The following is a 20,129-nucleotide window of genomic DNA, read 5'->3' as shown; positions in this document are numbered from 1 at the left end:
AAGACCGAGTAGATTTGCGAGACTTTATTGGTTTAACAGTTGTTTTTTTTAAATCAGATCAATACAGTTTGGATATTTACAGTACAGATTTTAGCGACAGGGCTCCGTTAAGTGTGCGTATTCACAGTTGCCCTGGTGTTGGGGTTGGGATTGTCGAGGCCGAGGTAAGGACGCGCTTCCGTCGGAAAACTGTGAAACAATAAAAGACTAAATCTCAACCTAAGGCACTGGTCTATCCTACGATCAGGGACGACAGGAAGGACCGGGAGCAGCCGGGTTCTGAACCCGGCAAAGGTGCAGCTGGAGCCGCTGAACAGGTCCAGCGTCTTCCGAGCGGATCAGGGATGCAAAAAGGAAACTCCCACCCGACCGGAGAGAAAGAAGCTCCTTCTGAGTGAAGTGTTGGTGAATAAGGAAGGGAGCGAAACAGCTGTCGACAGATGTGGAGGATAAGGGACGGTTCCTGGGGCGGGCTGCGTTCTCTCAACCAATTTAATTAACGCTGACGCCAACCGATGCCAAGGTCAAACAGAACCGCTGTGATCCGCTACAACATTCCACCATCTTTAAATGAACCGGAGCCATCTTGGCCACACATGCGTGGCTCCCATCACGCCTCTAAAACGCCTCCCAGGATAGAATCATGATAGGAACACGCTCCACTCTGAGCCACTATTCAATCCTCAGACATAATTCCTGTCGTACTGTTCAGGTTCAGGTCTTAGCGGGGTTTAAGAGTGTTTGATGCACTTTTGGGTGTCCAGGCTCCCCAAAAGACGACTAATTTATAGCAGTAACAGAGACTTCAATACTCCACATCCATCCAAACATGGCCAAGCGTGCCTAATACTGACTATTTATACAATAACGCTTAAATACACGTAGAAATGTGTTCCTTTTCATTTTGAAAGTGCCGAATTTCAAGTTATGTGTATAAAAAAAGAGTTGAGATGCATTCAGTCGGGTGTCTGGTGTAATCTTCGATGGTTAGTGGGAAACGTGCGGCAGGAACGGCGCTGACACGGACAAGTGGTGTGTTGGAGTTAAAACCTGATGAACAGCAAGACATTCAAGTTCAAGTCCTAGATAGACACACGCCGTATTAAGAAGCTCAAAACCAACTAGGAATAAAAGTGACTGACTTCACCTATTACATCTCAAGTGGTCTGCTTTTGATGGAAATTACACTTTTAGTTAGTAAACATAAATTCTATATACATATGCAAAATTGAACAAAAAAACTTAAATGAACCCCAAAGACCAACAATCTGCTCAGGCTTTACAGAAAAGTAAATTCTTTTGTTGTCATGAACGTTAACTAAGATGTCCTCAGAAGCAACGGGTGTGCCGTGGCGCCCTCTGGTGGCCGAAGCGAGGAATAACACGAGAGGAACGAAATTATGGGAAACATGTATCAGAACGTGCCTGGTAAGTGCTGGTTATTACCCTCAACAGGAGCGGCTTTGAATATTCACACTTGAAAAATTGAATTTTGTGAAAAAACAAACCTGAAACACGCAAACCTAATATGTTTAGTGAAGGTAACAGCTCAACCAACTCATCATACCAGCTCCGCTCCGTTAACAGAAGAGCACGTGTCCTGGAATAATGTCAAACAAAAAGAGACTAAACATATGATGACAATAATTACAAAGAAGCCAAACTTAATAAATTACAACAATGCACCCCTGACAAAGTAAAAAAACAAACACAATATAGAAAAAAACTAAACAGAAAGAGACCTGAAGCGAGCACACTGAAGGAATATATGGAATTTCCCTGAAGCACAACATTTTTAATAACATCTATAATCACACATCTTTTTGGGGTGCAAACGGAGCACTGGGGTGGTCTCTCTGCTTCACCTTGCGTTCCTGCCTCTGGAAGGGGAGGAAGAGCGGAAGTTGGTCTGCTGCAGGAATCTTTACGACGGGATCAGTGGGACAGGAAGTCTACGAGTGCAACGTTACGGAGGCGTCTCAGTGTCAGCTGTGGGGTCACATCTCTGGGAACACACGGAGAGGCAAAGGTCATCCCTCAATGTGGCAGAGAAGAGTGAGTCTGAGGGCGCTGCGCTGTCCTCACCTGACAGGGCTTCTATGGGCTGGGCAGAGGAATGCAGGGTGTTCTCCTCAAAGGTCGCCCTGGTCCCATCTGACGTCCCGTCACAGGTGATGGAAACCTGGTTACAGTCCTCCGCCTCTATGAGAGGCCGGCTATTTGAATGACCGTTGATGTCAATCAGTCCCTCGAAGCTCCACTGGTTGGGTTTCCCGTTCAGCCCCGACACCAAGCCCAACTTGTTAGAGTCCTCGTTCTCTCTGAACTCTGAGCCCTCGACGTGGCGGTCCTCAGGACCTGGACTGAAATGAACACAGAAAAGCACGCCATGATGTCAGAATGCTGTTATTTGCTCATTTCTAGCATGTGTTTGGTGTGGCGCCGCTGCATACCTCCCTGCCTGGACCCCGTCTGTGCTCCGGGCCTCCTGATTCTTGTCGTCAGTCTCGGGTTTCCCATTCACGCTGCCCAGGGGCTCCTCGCGCTGGTCCGCCGGCTCGCCCGAGGACAGGCTGCAATCGTCCGCGTCGGCCTCCGTGGTCGAATCATCCACGCACTCGTCGGCTTCGGCCTCCATGGCGGCGTCATCCATTTGGTCTGTGACGTCACGAGAGGGAAGATTTACACGGGCAATAGGTCACACGGGGAGTTATGCAAACCAACACTGACGAGCCATTTACATATAGCCCCTGCAAACAAATGTATAGAAATGAAGCCCAAAGACTGAGAACTGAGAGTGGCGTGCGCATGTCCAAAGGATCCCGATGAATGATAAGGTTCCTATCAGGTCACATGGTATTCAGCTATAAATATCGGCAGTGGAAGACTCACTTGCTTCAGAGTTCATTTGGCTCGCTCGCTCCTCTTCACTCTCATGGGAGAATTTATCCTCATCACCTGCTTCTCTCTGCAGGAGACAGGAACATCAGGTCCTTGCTTGTTTACAGAGGCGCTCCACACGTCTGTACTCTGGTGCCGCAGCCACAGTCCGTTCAGGGTTAAGGCAGTAACCAGGGCTAAGTATGCTAACTGGACAGGTGTGACTCACCTTTAGGTCACTTTGGTCCCCTTTCCTGGTTCTCTTCATGATCTCTTCAATCCTCTGAAATGTACAAATAGATTGAATGCATCCATGGAGATCCACAAGCCTGATTCCAAAGGGATTCCTGCTGCCAATCATGCGGCCGTACCTTCTTCCTCTCCATCCTCTCCTGCTGGTTCTGCTGCATGATGCGGTCTCGTTCCTGCCGGACCCTCTCTGCCTCCTCCTGGGCCTTGGCTTCAGCCTCCTCTCGCTCCTTCTGCAGCTCGGCCTGTCTCACCGCTTCTTCCTCCGCTTGTCTCACGCGCTCCTCCTCCGCCTTGCGTGCGTCCTCCTCTTCTTTAATCCTCCTCTCCTCCGCCAGCTTCTTTTCCTCTTCCAGGCGTATGAGCCGAGCCTCTTCCTCTAGACGTTTCTCCTCTTCTTTCCTCAGCCTGGAAGATGGATTGAATGTAATTTTGTCAAAAAAAACCCAACTTGCCGTAATAAAGAAACGCTTACTTCTCTTCCTCCTCCCTCTGTATCCTGAGCTGCTCCTCTTTCTCCCGCTGCTCCCTCATCAGGCGACGGTTCTCTGCGAGAATCTTGGCTGCTTCTGCGGCTGAATTGGTGCCAGTAGCGGCTGAAGTTGGACAGATGAATTAAGACAGTTTAGATTCACGTTCATGTGATGTGTTTTAGCTCCCGCCAGAGAAGAACGCAGCTTAAAACAGTTGGTCACAGAGCGGTGCACGATCACATGAGCAGCCTTTGTCCTCACAATCCTCAGATGCTTTTCTGGTTATTAACTTTGAGGGTCTATAAATGACCAGGGCCAGGAGTTAGCATAAATGAGTTAGCATAAAGTATAAATGAAAAGTCTCTCCCAAATAAAAGCGGTGCCCACATATTCTCGTGCAAGTCACAAGTCTCCCCAGCAGGTGGCGGCAACAACAACAACCCCACAATTGGAACAGGAAGTAGCTGGCCTACAAAAATAAAGTCTACAAAAAAGTGCTTCCGTGTTGGGTTGGTACTCACACCTATCACATGACCACATCTAGACAGTAAAATATTGGTTACATTAAAAAAAATGTATCATCTGCATAGCTTACTTCCGCTAAACAGTAAACTAAAAATAACTAGAATTCTATTAAAATTGCTTGGGCTTGCATGGTATTAAGTTCATTAGGATTTGACGCTCGTCTTGCTGGGTTCATTTGCCAGCAAATGACAGCATGTCTCATGTGCCAGAGCAGGCGTCCTTGTTTCCAGAACAACAATCAGTCTTGGCAAATATTGACCCTGGCAGAATAAAACCATGTGGCTCATAAAAACCATTGGAGTTAAATTACATTTCTGAAGCGCTGTGATTCTAGAAAAACCAAAAATGGGTCTAAAATGATGAGTTAAAGTCATTAATATGAGGGTTTGGCGGCGGGCTGGGGCGTCTGGTTATCACAGGACTCACCATCTTTGTCTTTGCTCTTGCTGGACTCGGATGGCTGCGGAGACACAGCCTGGACAGGACACAGGTCCTTGGATTTGGAGTCCCTCTTTCTCAAGGTGGGGGGTCCTGTTGGAGTGAGAGCTGGTTTCTGTATAGGAGGGGGTTTGGTTGACGAAGCCTGGGGGGATGCAGGACGCTGTTTCATTGTAGAAGGAGATGGAGGGCGCGCTTTGGAATTTTGCCTGATAGAAGAGATTGAGAATTGAGGTAGTTTGTTATTAATCACCAAAGATTCGGAATTACGTAAAATGTAAGACTCACTTGGATGCTGCGGGGGAGGGAGTCCGCTTTGGGGCTGGATTTGGGGCCGGGGATGGAGAACGGTTGCGTCCCAGCGTAGAAGACGGGGTAGGTGGACTCTGTCCTCGAGGTGAGGTCAACTGTTTTTCCTTCTGTAGTTGGAGAGCCATTCAGAAACATTACACACCTGCTACAGCTACAGTAAAAGCCCAAACAACCTCCTCTTACAGCTCAGCACAATGCTAATGCAACAAAAGTCACGCGCATAATGTTTTTATTCCCCCAACAGCCGTTCGTCTGTGACAAACCCACCTTGAGCCACTAACACGGGTCTGCAGGTAACCTAATTTCCTATTTCTGTTTACAATAATATAAAAAATACGCCGTGAAAGACTGATGCAGAGTTGATGTCAGGCCCCCAGAACTAGATTAACAGAACACAATGTGGCTAAATGCTCCTTTTAACTGTATAATAATGGAATTGTCCCCATTTTAACAGGTGAAACGAGACTTTGGCTCAGCTTTCAAGTACATGAGCCGGAGCCAAAGAGAAGGCTGAGCATGCAATAAAAGCATGTGACGTGCGCTTGATATTTGGCTGCCAGACCAGGGTGGGGTCTCATTTGCATGGACTTATCTGCCCATAATCCAATCGGATCTCTTATCTATGCTATTACAAAGGCTGCTTTCACAAATGCAGATGACAACAGAGCTTAATAAAGGCTCGGCGGCGACGAACGACAACATCCGAAGGCTGATAATGGTGGAATCTTATCTAAATTCTAAAGAGCAGCAAAACTTACAGCTGACAGCACATTTCCCTGTGGTTTAAATCCCGCAGCGGCAATTTGACTGGCAAAAATAGCTGATATGAAGCATATAAATCAGGGAGTTCTGCGCAGGACCGATGGTCACAGTGACCTATAGCAGCAGTGCTGTATGCTGAATCTTTCTACCTATCGTCCCTCAGTCATCTGCCACAAGACCAGTGGCGCTCACCGCAATGCTTTTTTTTAGATGGGCGAGCATCGTATATTTAGAGAATAGCATCGTTTACACCTCCAGTATTCTGTTTACAACCACGGCAGAAGGCCTTCATATTGCAAGCATAAAGGTTTAGAAGGATTAGTCTCGACACTTTACTATATGACTTCACCGGGACGGCGCTGAATAATTCACTGAGTGAGACAGGAAGGCAAACGCTCTCTCCAACGACAGAAAAAGGAAAGTCGGGCTCCTGATCGAGGTGGAGTTGCTGTGTCATGCACTGGAAAATCAGCAGTCCTCACCAGAGACGGGTCCAGAGCTCCGTCGGCTGACACGGAAGTGGTCATACCGCTTTTCTGCCGGTCGATGCTGCGGCTGCGCACGGGTCCACGTGGTGGGTGCAGGGGAGTGGCAGAGGCTGAGCGAGGACACAGGTGACACTCTGATAAAGGACACAGTCATCGCAGGGGCCGGGGAAGCATAACCGATGGAGCGCGTGAGAAGCAGCCGATTTGAGGAGAAATGAGCAGAAGACCGGAGAGTTGAAGCAGGAGGGAAACGGAAAGGCAGAGGAGGGTTGACAGAGTTGCAGGAGAAAGGGGAAGGGGGGACAAAAGCACACAAAAAGCAATTGTTAGATTTGGCATTTAAGCAGGCAATGGCTTAATTTGTGAAGCTTTGATTGGGATGAGATTACTGGACATGGGAGCAAGGTCAGCAATGTTATCACCAAAATCCCAGAACAAACATCAGCACAATACCTGGCACAGTCCACACAGCACACCAACACAACACAACACAACACAGCACAACACAACACAGGGACTCGACATACGCCACACACAGGTGTTAGCACACTAAATGTGAAATGACATTAATGTTGACAGTGTGATAAGATTACAATCCTGCCACCATGCAGCAACTTTTCAGAATAAACTACTACAGAATAAACCTTTTTGCAGCTTTTCTTGGGTACAACAAAATTCTAAAATAAGAAGCAATTTCAGTTATTAAGAAACAAGACCAGAAGGTCTTTTCGAAGGGTGGCCTAAAAATAGAACGACAACAAGTTTCCTTAACTTTGCAGTGTTAAAGTGGAGCCAATTTTTGGTAGCTAATGTAAGTAGTGTTGTCCCTCGGTCACGAGCTTGCTGTGTCAGATTGAGGGATTAGCCGTGATAATCCCAGGCCTGCAGAACTCTCCCTGCCCCAGCCCGTGCTCATATGTGCCGTAATTCAATCTGACCGCAGTGAGTGCCTGCAGTGTGGCAACTGTGAACCTGACCCTTCCATGAGCTTCTGTCAGGGCTGCTAATGCAGATGTGTCATGTTTCCCCTGTGATTATATTTAGCAAAAGATCAATTGGCACTAATGGGTGAGTAATGGAAAGTCAATAACCGTAACGTGAAACCAGCACACGGAACACGTGTGCAGCTGCACAGAGCCAGAGTCAAAGCGCAGTTCCGTCTGTGTTTATAACATGACCTGGGCTATTATATTAAGTTGTTCATAGTTAATAGATTACAGAATATTGTCACGGCATAAGTGACTTTAATTTGATGAATGCAATTTCAACAATCTCCGCCCAGTTACCACTCTGGCACCACAATATCAGTCTCCTGCAATCTGGTCAAGCTAGCAGGACACATGCAACAGTCTGAAAACAACAGGTAAGCAGCTTAGAGCAAATCTCTCAGCATGGACTCAAGCACTCCTCAGATGCCGCTCACAGCCAAGTCAGTCTTATTCAGCTCAGCACACAACCTCCGATTGTGTTGAAGCTGGGAGCGCATGTGAGCCAGACCTGTGTGCATGTGCCTGAATATTTACCGTGGAACTATCCCCTCTCACATGACCGGGCTTTGGTGCAAATGAACACAGCAAATAATACGCAAAGCACACTGCTAATGCTTTCTTATTGACTTGGGATGCTAGTTTTTCTAGCTCTGTCTTGTTTAAATTATGCTTCCAAAGGCTGGAGGGTCTACAGCAAAGCTCTGCTTGGTGCAGTTGGGTTCAGAGCAATGAGACGACATTACAAATATGAAAACCTTTGAACAGTTTTTTTTTTGGTATCCCTCCTCTCTGTCAGGCTCTTCTACACCAAGGTTACCTGGAGCATCTTTTCCGTCAGCTGACAGGGTGGCGGCACTCTTGCTCCTAGCTAGTGAGGCCTGGGTGGGGGTGAGTAGACGACTAAGGACCCCTCCATCCACAGTGCTGGACGGTGGCCTGCGGGCTACTCGGCCAAAATAAAATCACCCGAAAAGTAAGAGGACACAGAGAGCCAAGAAAAGAGGAACAGGTGAGAATGGGGATGAAAGCAAAACAAAGGGGTGAGGGTGGATTAAATACAGAAAGATCACCATATGATTTAACCAACAGTAGAAAATCAACACCAATGAACATAAATGAGCTCCCAATGGTCTCACCTTGACAGTTTAAATGTCTTTATTGTGCCCCTATTTCTCTGATTATTAATAAAAGAGCGACAATAAAGGGGTGTCAAGGAGAGAGCATTGAGACAGCTTGAGGACTTTTAATTACAGTATCCTGAATAAACTTTAGTTTAAACAGTAGTCCTTATGGAAAGAGCCAAATCAATGGTTTCTTGGGGCAGAGAGGGGTGAGCTGGGGGGCAAAAACAGACCATTAGTGAACTCCAGACAACAGAGGAATACTCTCAGGTAGGAAGATGTGAAATGAATAAAGCCCGAGATCTAAAGGTGATTGGGGAAGTGAGCGGAGGAGACAAGAAAACAGTCGCCTCGGCTGTGCCAACTTTTTTTTACCATTTAGAAAAGAGAATTGGCCCAATTTTGAGAGCGTTGGCAACAACAATCCACACAAAAAACGTGCAGGCTTTTGTGGTTTGGCTCACCTTGATTGCACAGCAGAGGCAAACAACCTCTTGGTAATTTAAAATTGTTGAAGGACCAATTCTGCAATCAGGAGGCTGTTGTTATCAAAGCCAAAGTACAAAAAAAAAAGAAATGAAACTGACAGGTTGATTTTTTCCATTAACCTCGATGTCCCTGAATGCTGCCTCTTATAAATCACAGCTCTGCTTACTTAGAGGCCCTTACAGACATCTGTTGCAGACAGACCTTTTTGTTATCTGATACACGTCAGCACTTCCTGTTGCTCTGCACAAAGGCAAATTTGATTGTGGCCGTTTAACCTTTAAGGGTACATTATAATAAAACAAGATTTGTCATGTACGTAGGACAAAATTACACACTCAGAACAAACATGTATACATGATCAACAATGCGTTTGGCTAGAAGACAAACAGAAGCACTTTTGGCTCATATTAAGAACAAACAGACTACAATAGGCTGCTGTGGTCATGTGTGTGTGTTGTGGGGCTATGGTGGGATGACACTGACAAACACCACACTGAAGCGGGATCCTAGCACCACAAATCCTGCTATGATGTCATCTAGGGGAAGAAAACAATTAACACTTGTGGACAACAAAACAATACGCTATGTTAGTGCAGGCACAGCGTGCAGCGGAACCTGAGGAGACTTAAAGAGGAGGCAAGGAGAAAAGTGTTAATGAGAAACAGCACCGGCTGGAGAAGGTCAGGGCAGCAGCTGAGTAAATGATATGAGAAGCTTTCAGCCAGTCACAGAGGAGCCACGTTAAAAAGGCCAGCGGAAATCCAGCAGTCATTAGAAGGTTTTATTAAAAGACGAGGCAGCCATAATCTGCATAGCAGATGAGACTCAACTACATCAGTGGATATCCTTAAAGATCCTGCTGTAAAGGTTTGGAAATCAAGCAAATTTAGATAGCGGAGGCTGTTAAAACCACAGCAACATGCATGTTATTCCAAAAGACAGGCCTATGAAGACCTTGGAGAATCCCCCCCACCAAAGCCAATCTTGGATTGCTCATGCTAACCACCTTGATCTTCTGTCGTCCCCTTGTCCGACTTGGTAGGGGTCTGGGCTCTGCCCACACTGACTCGTGTGAGAGAGGAACTCCTCTTCTTCATGGAATGGCCTGAGGGCATGGAAGTGGAGTGGCAGGCAATCAGGCACTGGTACGGTTCAGGAGGAATTCCCGAAAAATTCCCAAAACATGTGCATTTCCATTGGCATTACTATTATTAAGTCACCAGGTCTCAGCAGGGTGGGGACGATGTCCACGGTCAACAGACAGCATTAAATGACACATTTAACTAACACGCTGCCTGACACCATGAGTCCAGCTATACCAGGAACCCTTCTGTAGTACTGACAAGACTGTTTAAACTAACAATGTGCACAAATTAAGATTGCTGTTGGCACTAGTTTAAAAAGAAACTCAGATGTTCAAAAGTATGTTTTAAAAAGTCATTCTGTTGGATGGAAAGGGGATTTTTGGCACCTGTCTGTTCCACTTGAAGTTTTTTGCCCTCTTCCTTATTGGCCTGAGCAGCACTGTTATTGCTAGGCAACCGGTTACAAGAGGAACTTCTTGGTTTAACCCCTGAGAGACAACGATGAAACATTAATAACTGAATTTTTGCTGTGCTCACGTCTATTTTTAAAAAATATATCCAGAGAGAGAGATATAAATAAACATTTAACACGAACTTGGCTTTATTAGCGTATGGAGGCTTTAATAGTTACGGTTAATAATGGGAGGAAAGAAACTAATTTTTTCCAGACAAAAACTGAATGACTTTATAGTCAAACCTGGCTGATGACTTGGACACAACACAGTAAACTAAAAAGGATGGAGGGAGGGAGGCAGGAGACAAGGGCTCAAAGACAGAAGGGGTGTGAAGGAAGGGAGGGACACAGGTGACTTACTTTTGTCAGGAGATTTGATGAGGGTGGTGGAGGAGGACAGGCGTTTGCTGATGCAAGCCTCAGGTTGTGGTTTCAGGTTTGTCGTGGATGTGGAGCGCTTGTCTAACATAGAAGGGAGGAGGACAAACAGACAAGGGAGGAAGGGTTTACATGGGAGGTGGGCCGAGGGGACGGGCGTCGAGGTGTGAGTGCAAACACAATACACACTTATGTTATGACTGTGGAGGTGAAAAGATTTACAGTGACAATTTATTCAAACACACAGGACAGAAACCAGAAAAATTAAAGATTAGTCAACCACTGAACTAAGCACTCCAAACAGCATCACAGTGAGGTGGAGTCTGTGTCACATCATCCAGAACTGAGACTAGTCAGGTGCTTCGCCGTGGGCCTCGTGGGCCACGTGTCCTCCAAGTGGTCCACTGTGCCAGTCAGTGAAAAACCTAAAATTACAAGTCCAGCCGTCCACCCAGTTCAGTGCACATTCACAATAAAATTAGTGAGAAACTGCCAGTTAGAAGTGCAGGTGAAGGTGAGTGGGATGGGGAGACTGGGAGGACGGAAAGCAGGTAACCAAGCCACGTGCCAGTGCCAGTGCCAGTGCCACTCCATGCTGTGCCGCTACGCTGAGCAAATTAAACGCAAAACAAAACCTTGTCGGCTCCTTGGTGGCTTTTCTGGTGAGGCGGGGGTGACAACTATTGCTACTGGAGATGAGGCAGTGGCATCTGACTCTCCTGTGGGAAAAGACAACCCTCAGAGAAGAGCGGCAACACGCGATGCTGAGGCACTTTAATCACAACAGAGAGGAAGTCACGTCTGATTTGGAGCCCAAGACACCTGCACCTGAAGCCTGAAGCCTGAAATAAACCAACAATTCCTAATCACACTTTCAGTAGCAGCTGAGTGAACATCAGCTGGCACCACAAGAGTCGCAGGCTTAGAAAAGGTACCATTCAAAATCTAGTGAAGGTAACTAGAACTCAAGGTTCAGCGTCAAGTCCAGTCGAGACTGTTTCTAGTAATCATCGCTGAAAGTTGGTGTCCAGTCCAACCACAGGAAACATCTGTCCAAAAACTCATTGGTGACTATTTACCAGCACAACCAAACAACTTCCACAGAAATGCCTCCATTGTGCTGACATCGATGAAATGAAAACTGCAGTAACCTTATTTTATTGACCGCCTCTGCCCACAGCTGGAACTGATCAGGTGTTCACTTCAAACAAGCTGGGAAAAAACCAAACTGGAATGTCCAGAGATCTATCACAAACCTACTTCTGTGGGGTTTTTTTTGCTGTGGGCCAACAAAAAGCACCAGTTTGTGCAGAGATGCTGCTGTATTCATGGTGTTCTTCAATCAAATGGCAAGAAAAGACCGTGTAAACACCTGCATACACTTTTACGCTTCACCTCCAACAACAAATTCTTGGACAGTGAAGGAAATGTACCTGTTCGTCCTTCAGAGTCTGTCAGCCCTCCCCAGGACCATCGTTTCTGCCTCTGCTCTACTCGTTGACTACGCTCCTGTGTCCGCCGCATGACGGCCTCGTAGTGCTCCTGCAGCATGGCAGGAATACAGATGTTTACATTGCTGTCCTCTTAATCACAAAGCTTAAGAGCAGATTATGCAACGTCATGCATCAATAACATGCTTAATCTGTTTAAATGACAGCAGCGATATGAACCGGGCACCAGCCTCTCGTGCCCACTCGGCGCTCCACGCACCTTCTCCTCTTCCTGTTTCTGCTTCCTCTTCTCCTCCACAGCCAAGCGTTTCAGCTCCTCCTTTCTCCGCTGATCCTCGACCTTTTTCTGGCGCTCCTCTATTTGCCGCTCCACTTGTAGCTTGGCTTTACGCTCCCGTTCCATGATCTGAGACCCTCGCAAAGCTGACCAAAAATACAGCGTATACAGCATGCGTGCATGGAGGGAGAGTGCATGCAGGTAAAGCCGGTCGTTAGTGTGCCGCGTTGTTGCGCGTGCAACCATGCATTAGAGGTACTGCTGTTATTTTCCCTTTTACAGACACATCGGACATAAATAGGCTGATCATTTCTTTTAGCTGCTTATGATTAAGAATATTCAAAAACAAAATAAACCGACATAGCAATCAGCGTTATGGATTTGGGGAAAATAATCTCAACAGAAGCCCTCGCTCACCCTGCTGTTTGTCTGCTTCTTCTCGTCTCTCTTTGGCCACTCGCAGGCGGTCGTCTACTCGTAGTGCGGCGGCGTCAAGGACTGGAAAAGCACATATGGACAACATGAAAACCACGTGCGGCAAAGTGTATTCAAGAGAGAAATGAGCGGATCAAATTGCAGGATAGTGGTTGCATCAGGTTATATTGTCATGTGACTGTCATTAACAGGCTTTGCCAACTGTTACGGTAATGAGATGATGGCTAAGATATAGCCGCAGTAAGCCACATGTGAGGTGGTGGGAGCTGAGCGCGAGGCCCGTCATTCAGCCCACTGTCAACAACACAGTGCGCCATCCTAGCTTCTGTGCCAGGGTGCGGTATTGTTTACCTGGTTTACACCCCTGAGGTCTGGCTGGTGCGTTAGCTGCAGGTCCTGGACTGTTCCCGGCGAGGCTGCGCCGCTCCTCGGCCTGTGCCTGTGCCTGTGCAGCTGCATGGACGACAGCGCATGTTAGACACACACAACTGGTAGGTGTCTGACAAAGCAGGTCAAATAATGCAAAACAACTGCTCCTTTAACCCATCGGTGGCTACTGATCATTTTTGTGCCCCCTTTTTTTTTCTCCGGAGGAATGCCGCTTCGGGATCTCGAGCAACAGAACAATCCGGCCATTCACGGCATCACACCCCACTCACAGTCAGCACTATAGTGAGCCCAACATGGCACTCTGTCACAGGCCGAGAGGCGCGGGCAGCTGAGGGCAACATTCGAACCTTTGTGCATTTCCCGGTGCACAATCAATACTGCACTTTATTAGACTGCACGATTATTATACCTAAATAAACAATTTAAACCAAACGTCACTGTTCAGAAGAACCAAATTTCAACAAGAGCCCACAGCGCACTAGTTTCAGATCATGCTTCTGACCACAATCAGCCACACTGTCTTCAGAGAATTCATGACTAAGAGAAACGGGGGCAGAAAGGAAGGAAAGTGAGGACGTGATCAAGCTTTGAGGGCATATCGGAGGGTTTTTTCCCCTCATACAAGAGATTCACAGCCCCAAACACACAATCAGCTCTGTCATTATTTCTGCAAAGACCATTTTCACATTCGCCTCGTTGAAGAACCATAATGGAGGTTTAAAGGCATGTGGGCTACTGGCCATGTTTAGCCTTTTCAGACACCTTCGTGGATGTAAAGGAAGGCATTTACAAACTGGGGTAACTTTCAAATCGAGTAAATTTGCCTGTCTGAGAAACAAGAGGGAGGCAGAGCCACAGCAGATGACAGCAAGATGAATTTGGATGAAAACGAAAAACAACAGAACAGCTCTGGAGGCAGAAAGGCCCACGAACGGCAACCGGCAGAGTCTCAGCATTTCAAATCCATCCAAGTATTTCAGGTTCATAGCGAAAAAAAAAAAAAAGATGCTGAAAGACTCCCCCCCCCCCAAAATAAAAACAATCACGAGAGAGGAGCTGCCGTCTGCTTTACAGTCATCTGATGCCGGCGTCATGTAAGACATTTCAAGTGCACGGCCTGATGAGATAACCGCGCACGTGCGCTGTAATCTCAGGGCCATTCAAAGTTAGTCAGTCTGGTTCATTCAAAATATCAACAAGGTTTTGACAAAGTCCTGGACGCCCAGAGAGATCAGGAAAATGGACAAAAGCTCTAAACACTAATATTAATGAGAGAAGCCGTGGCACATGTTGGAGGAAGGCCAGGAAATGGCCGTGTTGGCTGTAGACTCCCCCCCCCAGGCAGCCCTCAAATATCAGTGCATCTGATCTCAGTGCAGTCATCAGTCTGATGCTGTAGGACGTCTCGGGGACACTTCCTTGATTCGCAGCATATTTGTGATAATGACAGAGCTGACACACAAGGAAATCATTTTTTCCCAACCCCCCACGATCAAATATAATGAACAGAGAAGTCTTACTGACAACCAGGCCAGGTTACTGACTGAACAGTAGAAAGGTGGGAAAACAACCGTGTTGCTGGTGTGAATCGAACACCAAGGAATATATATGCAGGAAGCCAGAAGCATGGAAGCCTGTGGGGGACAACGGGGGGGGGGGGGTGCTACACATGTTGCCTTTGACATTAGGGAAGATATTCAGAAGGATAACATGAGCACCGTGGAGAACAACCCTCCTGGGCTTTGAATAAATCACATGAACAGAGAAATATGGCAGCACCACGGACACGTTGGAGTATTTTTTTAAACTGCGCAATAGGGTAACGGTTGCTAAGGGACACAAGAAGGAACTCCGGGTGGATGAGCTTCTCGACCATGTTTAGGCCTGCATTAATGAAGGTGCAGACTCCGAAATGAGATGAGTCAGAGCCCGATAGAGGGAACAAAGCTGAAGGATCGCTCCCCAGACTGAATATTGGTTCAAAAACGATCCCATTTAAACACAACAAAATTAGAATGAAAATAGGAGCAAACAAATATGGATCCAAGCGGGGGTGGATATTTCTTCTAATATTGATTGGTAGCGGTTCGTGAGCTGGATCCAGTGAGCACCGTGACGCCTTCACGGCCCAGCTCTGGTTTGTTTGCTTTGACAGCAGAATTTACCAAAACCCCTGAACTAAAGGATAAAAAAAATGACTTATTACTTAGCAGCTTGTCCAATGCTGGTTGTCCTCACCACTGGAGGCTGATGTCACATGTGGGACCACCCTGCAGGCCAACGAGCACAGAAAATGATCAAAGGCAACCTTAAAACTTTTATTGTGGCTCGATGAGCCTTCGGAGACGAGGCGGAACTAATTAATTCTGCTGCATTAAGAGCGTTTCAAACCTATAGTCTGTTTGCTTTGCACCGAATCACATGACATTTGACGACAACCACAGATGTACCAGCAAAAGTCACGAGGTGCTTTAAATAGACAGAAATCTGAAGGTTGGCCGGTGAAGCCCCCCACCCCCCGGTTATAGTTACTAAAGTGATGGATCTAGCAGGAAAACAATGACAATCAGATATTTATTTGTACTTTCAGGTTTGTTGTAGCCTGGGCTGCACAAATACAGAAATATGTGTGAACCAGACGACCAAGTGGGGGAAAACACGCCGTTTGAGACGACCTAAAACATGTAAAGGAAGAGCAGGAGTGGTGTGAATGTGTGCAGGTAGAGCGTTCCGTGGTTGGGGGCTGTGACAGTGAAAGCTCTGACTCCTGAGGTTAGGGGACCAGTGTCCCGGAGAGCAGGCCAGTGCCGAGGAGACGGGGGGTGGGGGGGTGGACGCACCTCTGGGTGAGCAGGGGGACTTTGTAGGGCCTGACAGGGATCAAGTGAAAGAGGAGGTGGAGTTGGTGGGACCTGCTGCCAGGGTTTTATATGAACCTGTACCTCCACAAGGCTGGAGTTCACCCATTCATTAACAAGTTTGCAGAAAGTTTGGAGTTTTGAGGGTTTGTTTTGCTCCAAATCCCCTGAGCAACTTTAACTTTGGGTGCATTTCTGTTTGGATGTCGGAAAGCAGGAGTGGATTAAGCCTCCTTTCTGATCCTACTGCTGCCCGTTACTGTGCCCGACTGTGTGCAGGACAATTAAGGAGATTGTTGCATGCTAACAGGAAGCGTCTGGCCAGCTTAATGAAAGGGGTGACAACCATTTCCTAGCTACTAAAAGTTAGAATGTTCAGGTCCAACCACAGACGAATATATTGATGCACCATAAAGTCACTGGGGGCATTTTATGGTACGATATAAGCATGTATCCCTCCAACTAAAATGTCTTACACGCACAGTGAGTGTGTGTTGCATAAACTGAGGAAGGTAATAGTGTCTTGGCCATCACTTATTGGCAATAAAAATGCCAATATTCTTCGCGGCACAGATTTGCCAATCACAGTCTCGAGACCTCGGGTCATCAGATAGCTGCATACCCACCAACACCCACACACCAACACACACACACCGACACACACACAGTAAACCTTCCATGGGATTACACCAGACCTGTTCATGCTATGGTAAGCCCCAGCTATTTGCAGTATTGGCAGGATAATAGTGACACATCCTTTGCTTCCTCGGACGTCCGTCCCATGTGAACTGCACTGTCATGTGCAGACAGACGCCGACGAGATCCAACGGTAGCAACAGCAAAACCCAGCCAACATGACCGACAACACCACTTGTATTCCAGAATATAAAGAAGAAGCCTTTCTTGCGCGTCTAACTTATCCAGAAGTTTATTGCTCCTTTAAATTTCTTGCCATATACGCTCATTTTTTTGTGTTCATGGCCACAGGTTTGAATAATTCCTGCGGCACTAAAACGAGGATCAAAAACCTCCCTCGTCACTCTTAAGCATACTGTGAATATTTTCATAAAACCACAGAACTGGGTGGATGTAAATTCCAGATCAAGAGGACAGAATGGAAAAGTGAAGGGAAACAGGAAGACGTCCGCTGCTGAGGGTCGTCCAGCCGGTGCCGGGTGTAAAATACACCTCCGCCCAGGCGGGCTATGCTGAAAATCCTAAAAAAAAACACCACCAAAATCTGTCAGCCCGGGCAATTACAAACTGTGCATTCATGTCCAGAGATGCAGAGGCCTCGGACGTCCAGGACGGGCCCAGCCGAGCCTCAGAGAAGCACCGATGGAGCTCCAGCTCCTCAATGTGCAACAGTTCCATACAGGCACCGTTTGGGCTGAAGCCTACAGCTGATCTAAAGCAGCCTTGCAGGCTCTCATCTGACACCCCAGATTTATCTCAAATGCAGGTCAGACATTGTTATAGTGTCTAGCCTCCCTGCAAAGTTGTGTGCATGGGGGTGGGTGGGGGTCATGCCATATGTCAACATATATGCATAAATGTCAGCCAATTGTTATGCGAACACTGACATAGTTGAAAGCAGGAAGCACCAAATCTGCTGATATGGAGGGAAAGGAATGTTGTAAAGAGGTCTCATCCTTGTCTGAATATTATCTGACCTGAAAAGAGAAGCTGAAGGCTTCCGGGACTCTGGACAGAGATCACTTTGGACACTTTAATCCCGACACCGTCGACCCCGGCAGGGTTAGCTCGGTGGCCGCTAGCATTCGGGTTGTCTTCGAACACGAGGTTGAACATGTCGGGAAGCATCTCTAAGAGAATTAAACCCTAAACATTGCAGCTAATCTTGGCGTGCTCGGCGCCAGCAGTCCCCAACATGACACCCGGCTTTAGTAGATAACTTGGCTTGTAACTTTGGCTAAGTGGAACCAACCTACTGGACTTTACCAGATCGTCAACTTCGCCTTCACATGCAAAGACTTCACTAATCGGCCGGGACACTTGAGTTTGGGGCACTTTTGTACTCTAAACAGTGAAAGAAAGTGCACACATTGAGCGTCCATTGTCGGCGGCGAAGCGGGGCAGCGAGCTAGCGTCGGTAGCCCGAAAAGCTACACGTTCGAAAAACCCGGCAGGCGTCCCCACAAGTTCCAAACTGTCTGCTACGCTGTGCGGAACCACTGGCTCAAGATACACACGCCACTGTCAACCATTTACTTACCCATTTGGGCTCGCAAGCCTTTGAGAGTCGTAGCACCCTCCGCCATTTCTATTAAGTTTCCCTTCTCTGTGTTTTTTTCGAAGGCAGGGGCGCGTAACACATCGTTATCGGGTCGGGAGGGACATGGACACTACGGGGACGTGGACTCCAAAGAGAGGACGAGTGACGACGAGGTCTCACTCCGATGGCGTGCCCGACGATTAAAAGGTAACGGTGACTTTCAAGGTGCAGCTGGTGTGAAAACAGGTTATCAATCCTTTATATGTATTTAAAACTAGACCTTTTTCACCCCAGCATGAAAAAATTCCGATGAAGTGTAGAGAAATCTTAATTTCTATTTTATAAATGAATTTTCACTGGGGAGGCATAAATCACAGATCAGGCCATTGGACACGAATTAAAGAGATTATTGAAATGCACTGAAATAAAATATTTATTATTACTATTAAAACTATGAAACTATTAAAAAGACACAACGTTCTGAACACTGTCATTTAATATATGCTTTGGTAATAATCAACCGTCCGGGGATTTTGAGGTCAGATGCCCTGCTTAAACAGCAAATCTGACATCACCGCGCAGCAAATTATGAATGAAAATAATAAAGGACAATGCATAATAATGAACTTTAAATTAAACCCACAAACTATTGTGTTTTAGAGTGGATGGTCGTTACTATTGACGATCTAACGATACGGCGGCTAAGTTACCGGTAGTTGTCGGTCACGTGCGCGCCCCCTAGCGCTCACAATAATAACGGTCCTTTAACAACACGATCTCCATAGGGAGCCCATTAAAATCACAAAAACCATAATTTGATTTATTCAAACACAAATTCTTACAATTAAAACGTGTATTTCCATTATTTTTATAGTCAAAAGAAAGGAACAGGTCTTAAAAAACACAGTAAAATTACTCTACATTAAAATTACTACAGCTATTGATAATTCTGTTTCTAAAATGATTTTGAGTATATCTTACCAGATTTGCTGAGATCTTGATCTGCAGGGCTAGCAAGAAAAACTGTCAGTAGGCACACCAGCGAGAGAATAAGTAATTTTCTCAGAGCACTATGTTCCCTCTCTTGCAATGAACACTGCAGCCCCTGTCCTGGTGCATCTCACATGCTTTTGCCAGAGGGCCTCTCATCTATTTTACATGGTAAACAGGAAGTAGCCCCACAGAGTTCAATTATGGCTCAGAATGAGACACAAATTGGGGATATAGTTTTACATTTTATAAGGTTAAAAGTCGGGTAGTTCCATCTTAAGTTGGTGTTTTTGGGCTGTCTGAATTCAAGCGCTGTCAGTCATTTCCAGATGGGCGTATCTGTCTTTTTTACATTTTGCATCCTGTCTTCCCTCGGGATTCATGACTGCTCTGAGTTGTTTGCTTGTTCTTGGAGTTGCTTTTTGGTTGCTCTAATCAGGTCATTATGGAAGCTGCCCCCGTTTAGTCTGTTTTATTCTAACTTGCCAATTTGTCTTGTCTGGAATCACATTTTTGCACTTAAATCTTGCTTTCCTCTCTAAAAATTTTGCATTTATGGGTTCTTTAAAATGAGATTAATGTGGATATGAGGTAATTCCCAAACTAAATCATGTGACACTGAGTATAATCGATTGTTCACTGTGTGAATCTTACAAACAAGATACAAATGGAAAGTTCCTCTTTAGATATTAATCTTTACGCCAACATGAATTCCCTCAAACTCAATAAAGATCAGGAAGGTTCACATCTTGATTTGCCCAACATTAACTCTTTATTGCTCTGTAACAGTGCCATGGTGCAATGTGGGTCAGGAAGTTTGCGTTACACCTGCAGCCACGGCAACACAGC

General features: G+C 46.4%; 1 protein-coding gene across 24 annotated transcripts; it reads right to left on the bottom strand.

The window, feature by feature from the left end:
- Positions 1-9: 9 nt before the first annotated feature.
- On the bottom strand, positions 10-18,449 carry map7d3 (MAP7 domain containing 3). 24 transcript variants are annotated; one of them, XM_057042454.1, is made up of 21 exons: positions 18,291-18,438; positions 15,403-15,466; positions 13,158-13,259; positions 12,789-12,869; positions 12,354-12,517; positions 12,077-12,185; positions 11,279-11,362; positions 10,626-10,727; positions 10,198-10,299; positions 9,733-9,831; positions 7,934-8,059; positions 6,122-6,261; positions 4,854-4,984; positions 4,554-4,774; positions 3,605-3,725; positions 3,252-3,537; positions 3,110-3,163; positions 2,893-2,968; positions 2,454-2,658; positions 2,086-2,363; positions 10-2,005 (listed from the first exon to the last, which is right to left on the bottom strand). In XM_057042454.1, the coding sequence occupies exons 5-21, from the start codon at positions 12,495-12,497 to the stop codon at positions 1,998-2,000; spliced, it is 2,286 nt and encodes a 761-aa protein (XP_056898434.1). In that variant the 5' UTR covers positions 12,498-12,517; positions 12,789-12,869; positions 13,158-13,259; positions 15,403-15,466; positions 18,291-18,438; the 3' UTR covers positions 10-1,997. The 24 variants fall into 24 exon arrangements, with proteins under 24 accessions (XP_056898434.1, XP_056898422.1, XP_056898423.1 ...); XM_057042442.1 differs by lacking the exon at positions 15,403-15,466 and having other exon boundaries at positions 18,291-18,449; XM_057042443.1 differs by lacking the exon at positions 15,403-15,466 and having other exon boundaries at positions 6,122-6,237; positions 18,291-18,449.
- Positions 18,450-20,129: the final 1,680 nt, after the last annotated feature.

Source organism: Takifugu flavidus, chromosome 9 (genome assembly GCF_003711565.1).
Source record: "Takifugu flavidus isolate HTHZ2018 chromosome 9, ASM371156v2, whole genome shotgun sequence".
Taxonomy (NCBI): domain Eukaryota; kingdom Metazoa; phylum Chordata; class Actinopteri; order Tetraodontiformes; family Tetraodontidae; genus Takifugu; species Takifugu flavidus.
This window is presented reverse-complemented; position numbering and strand designations above follow the sequence as displayed.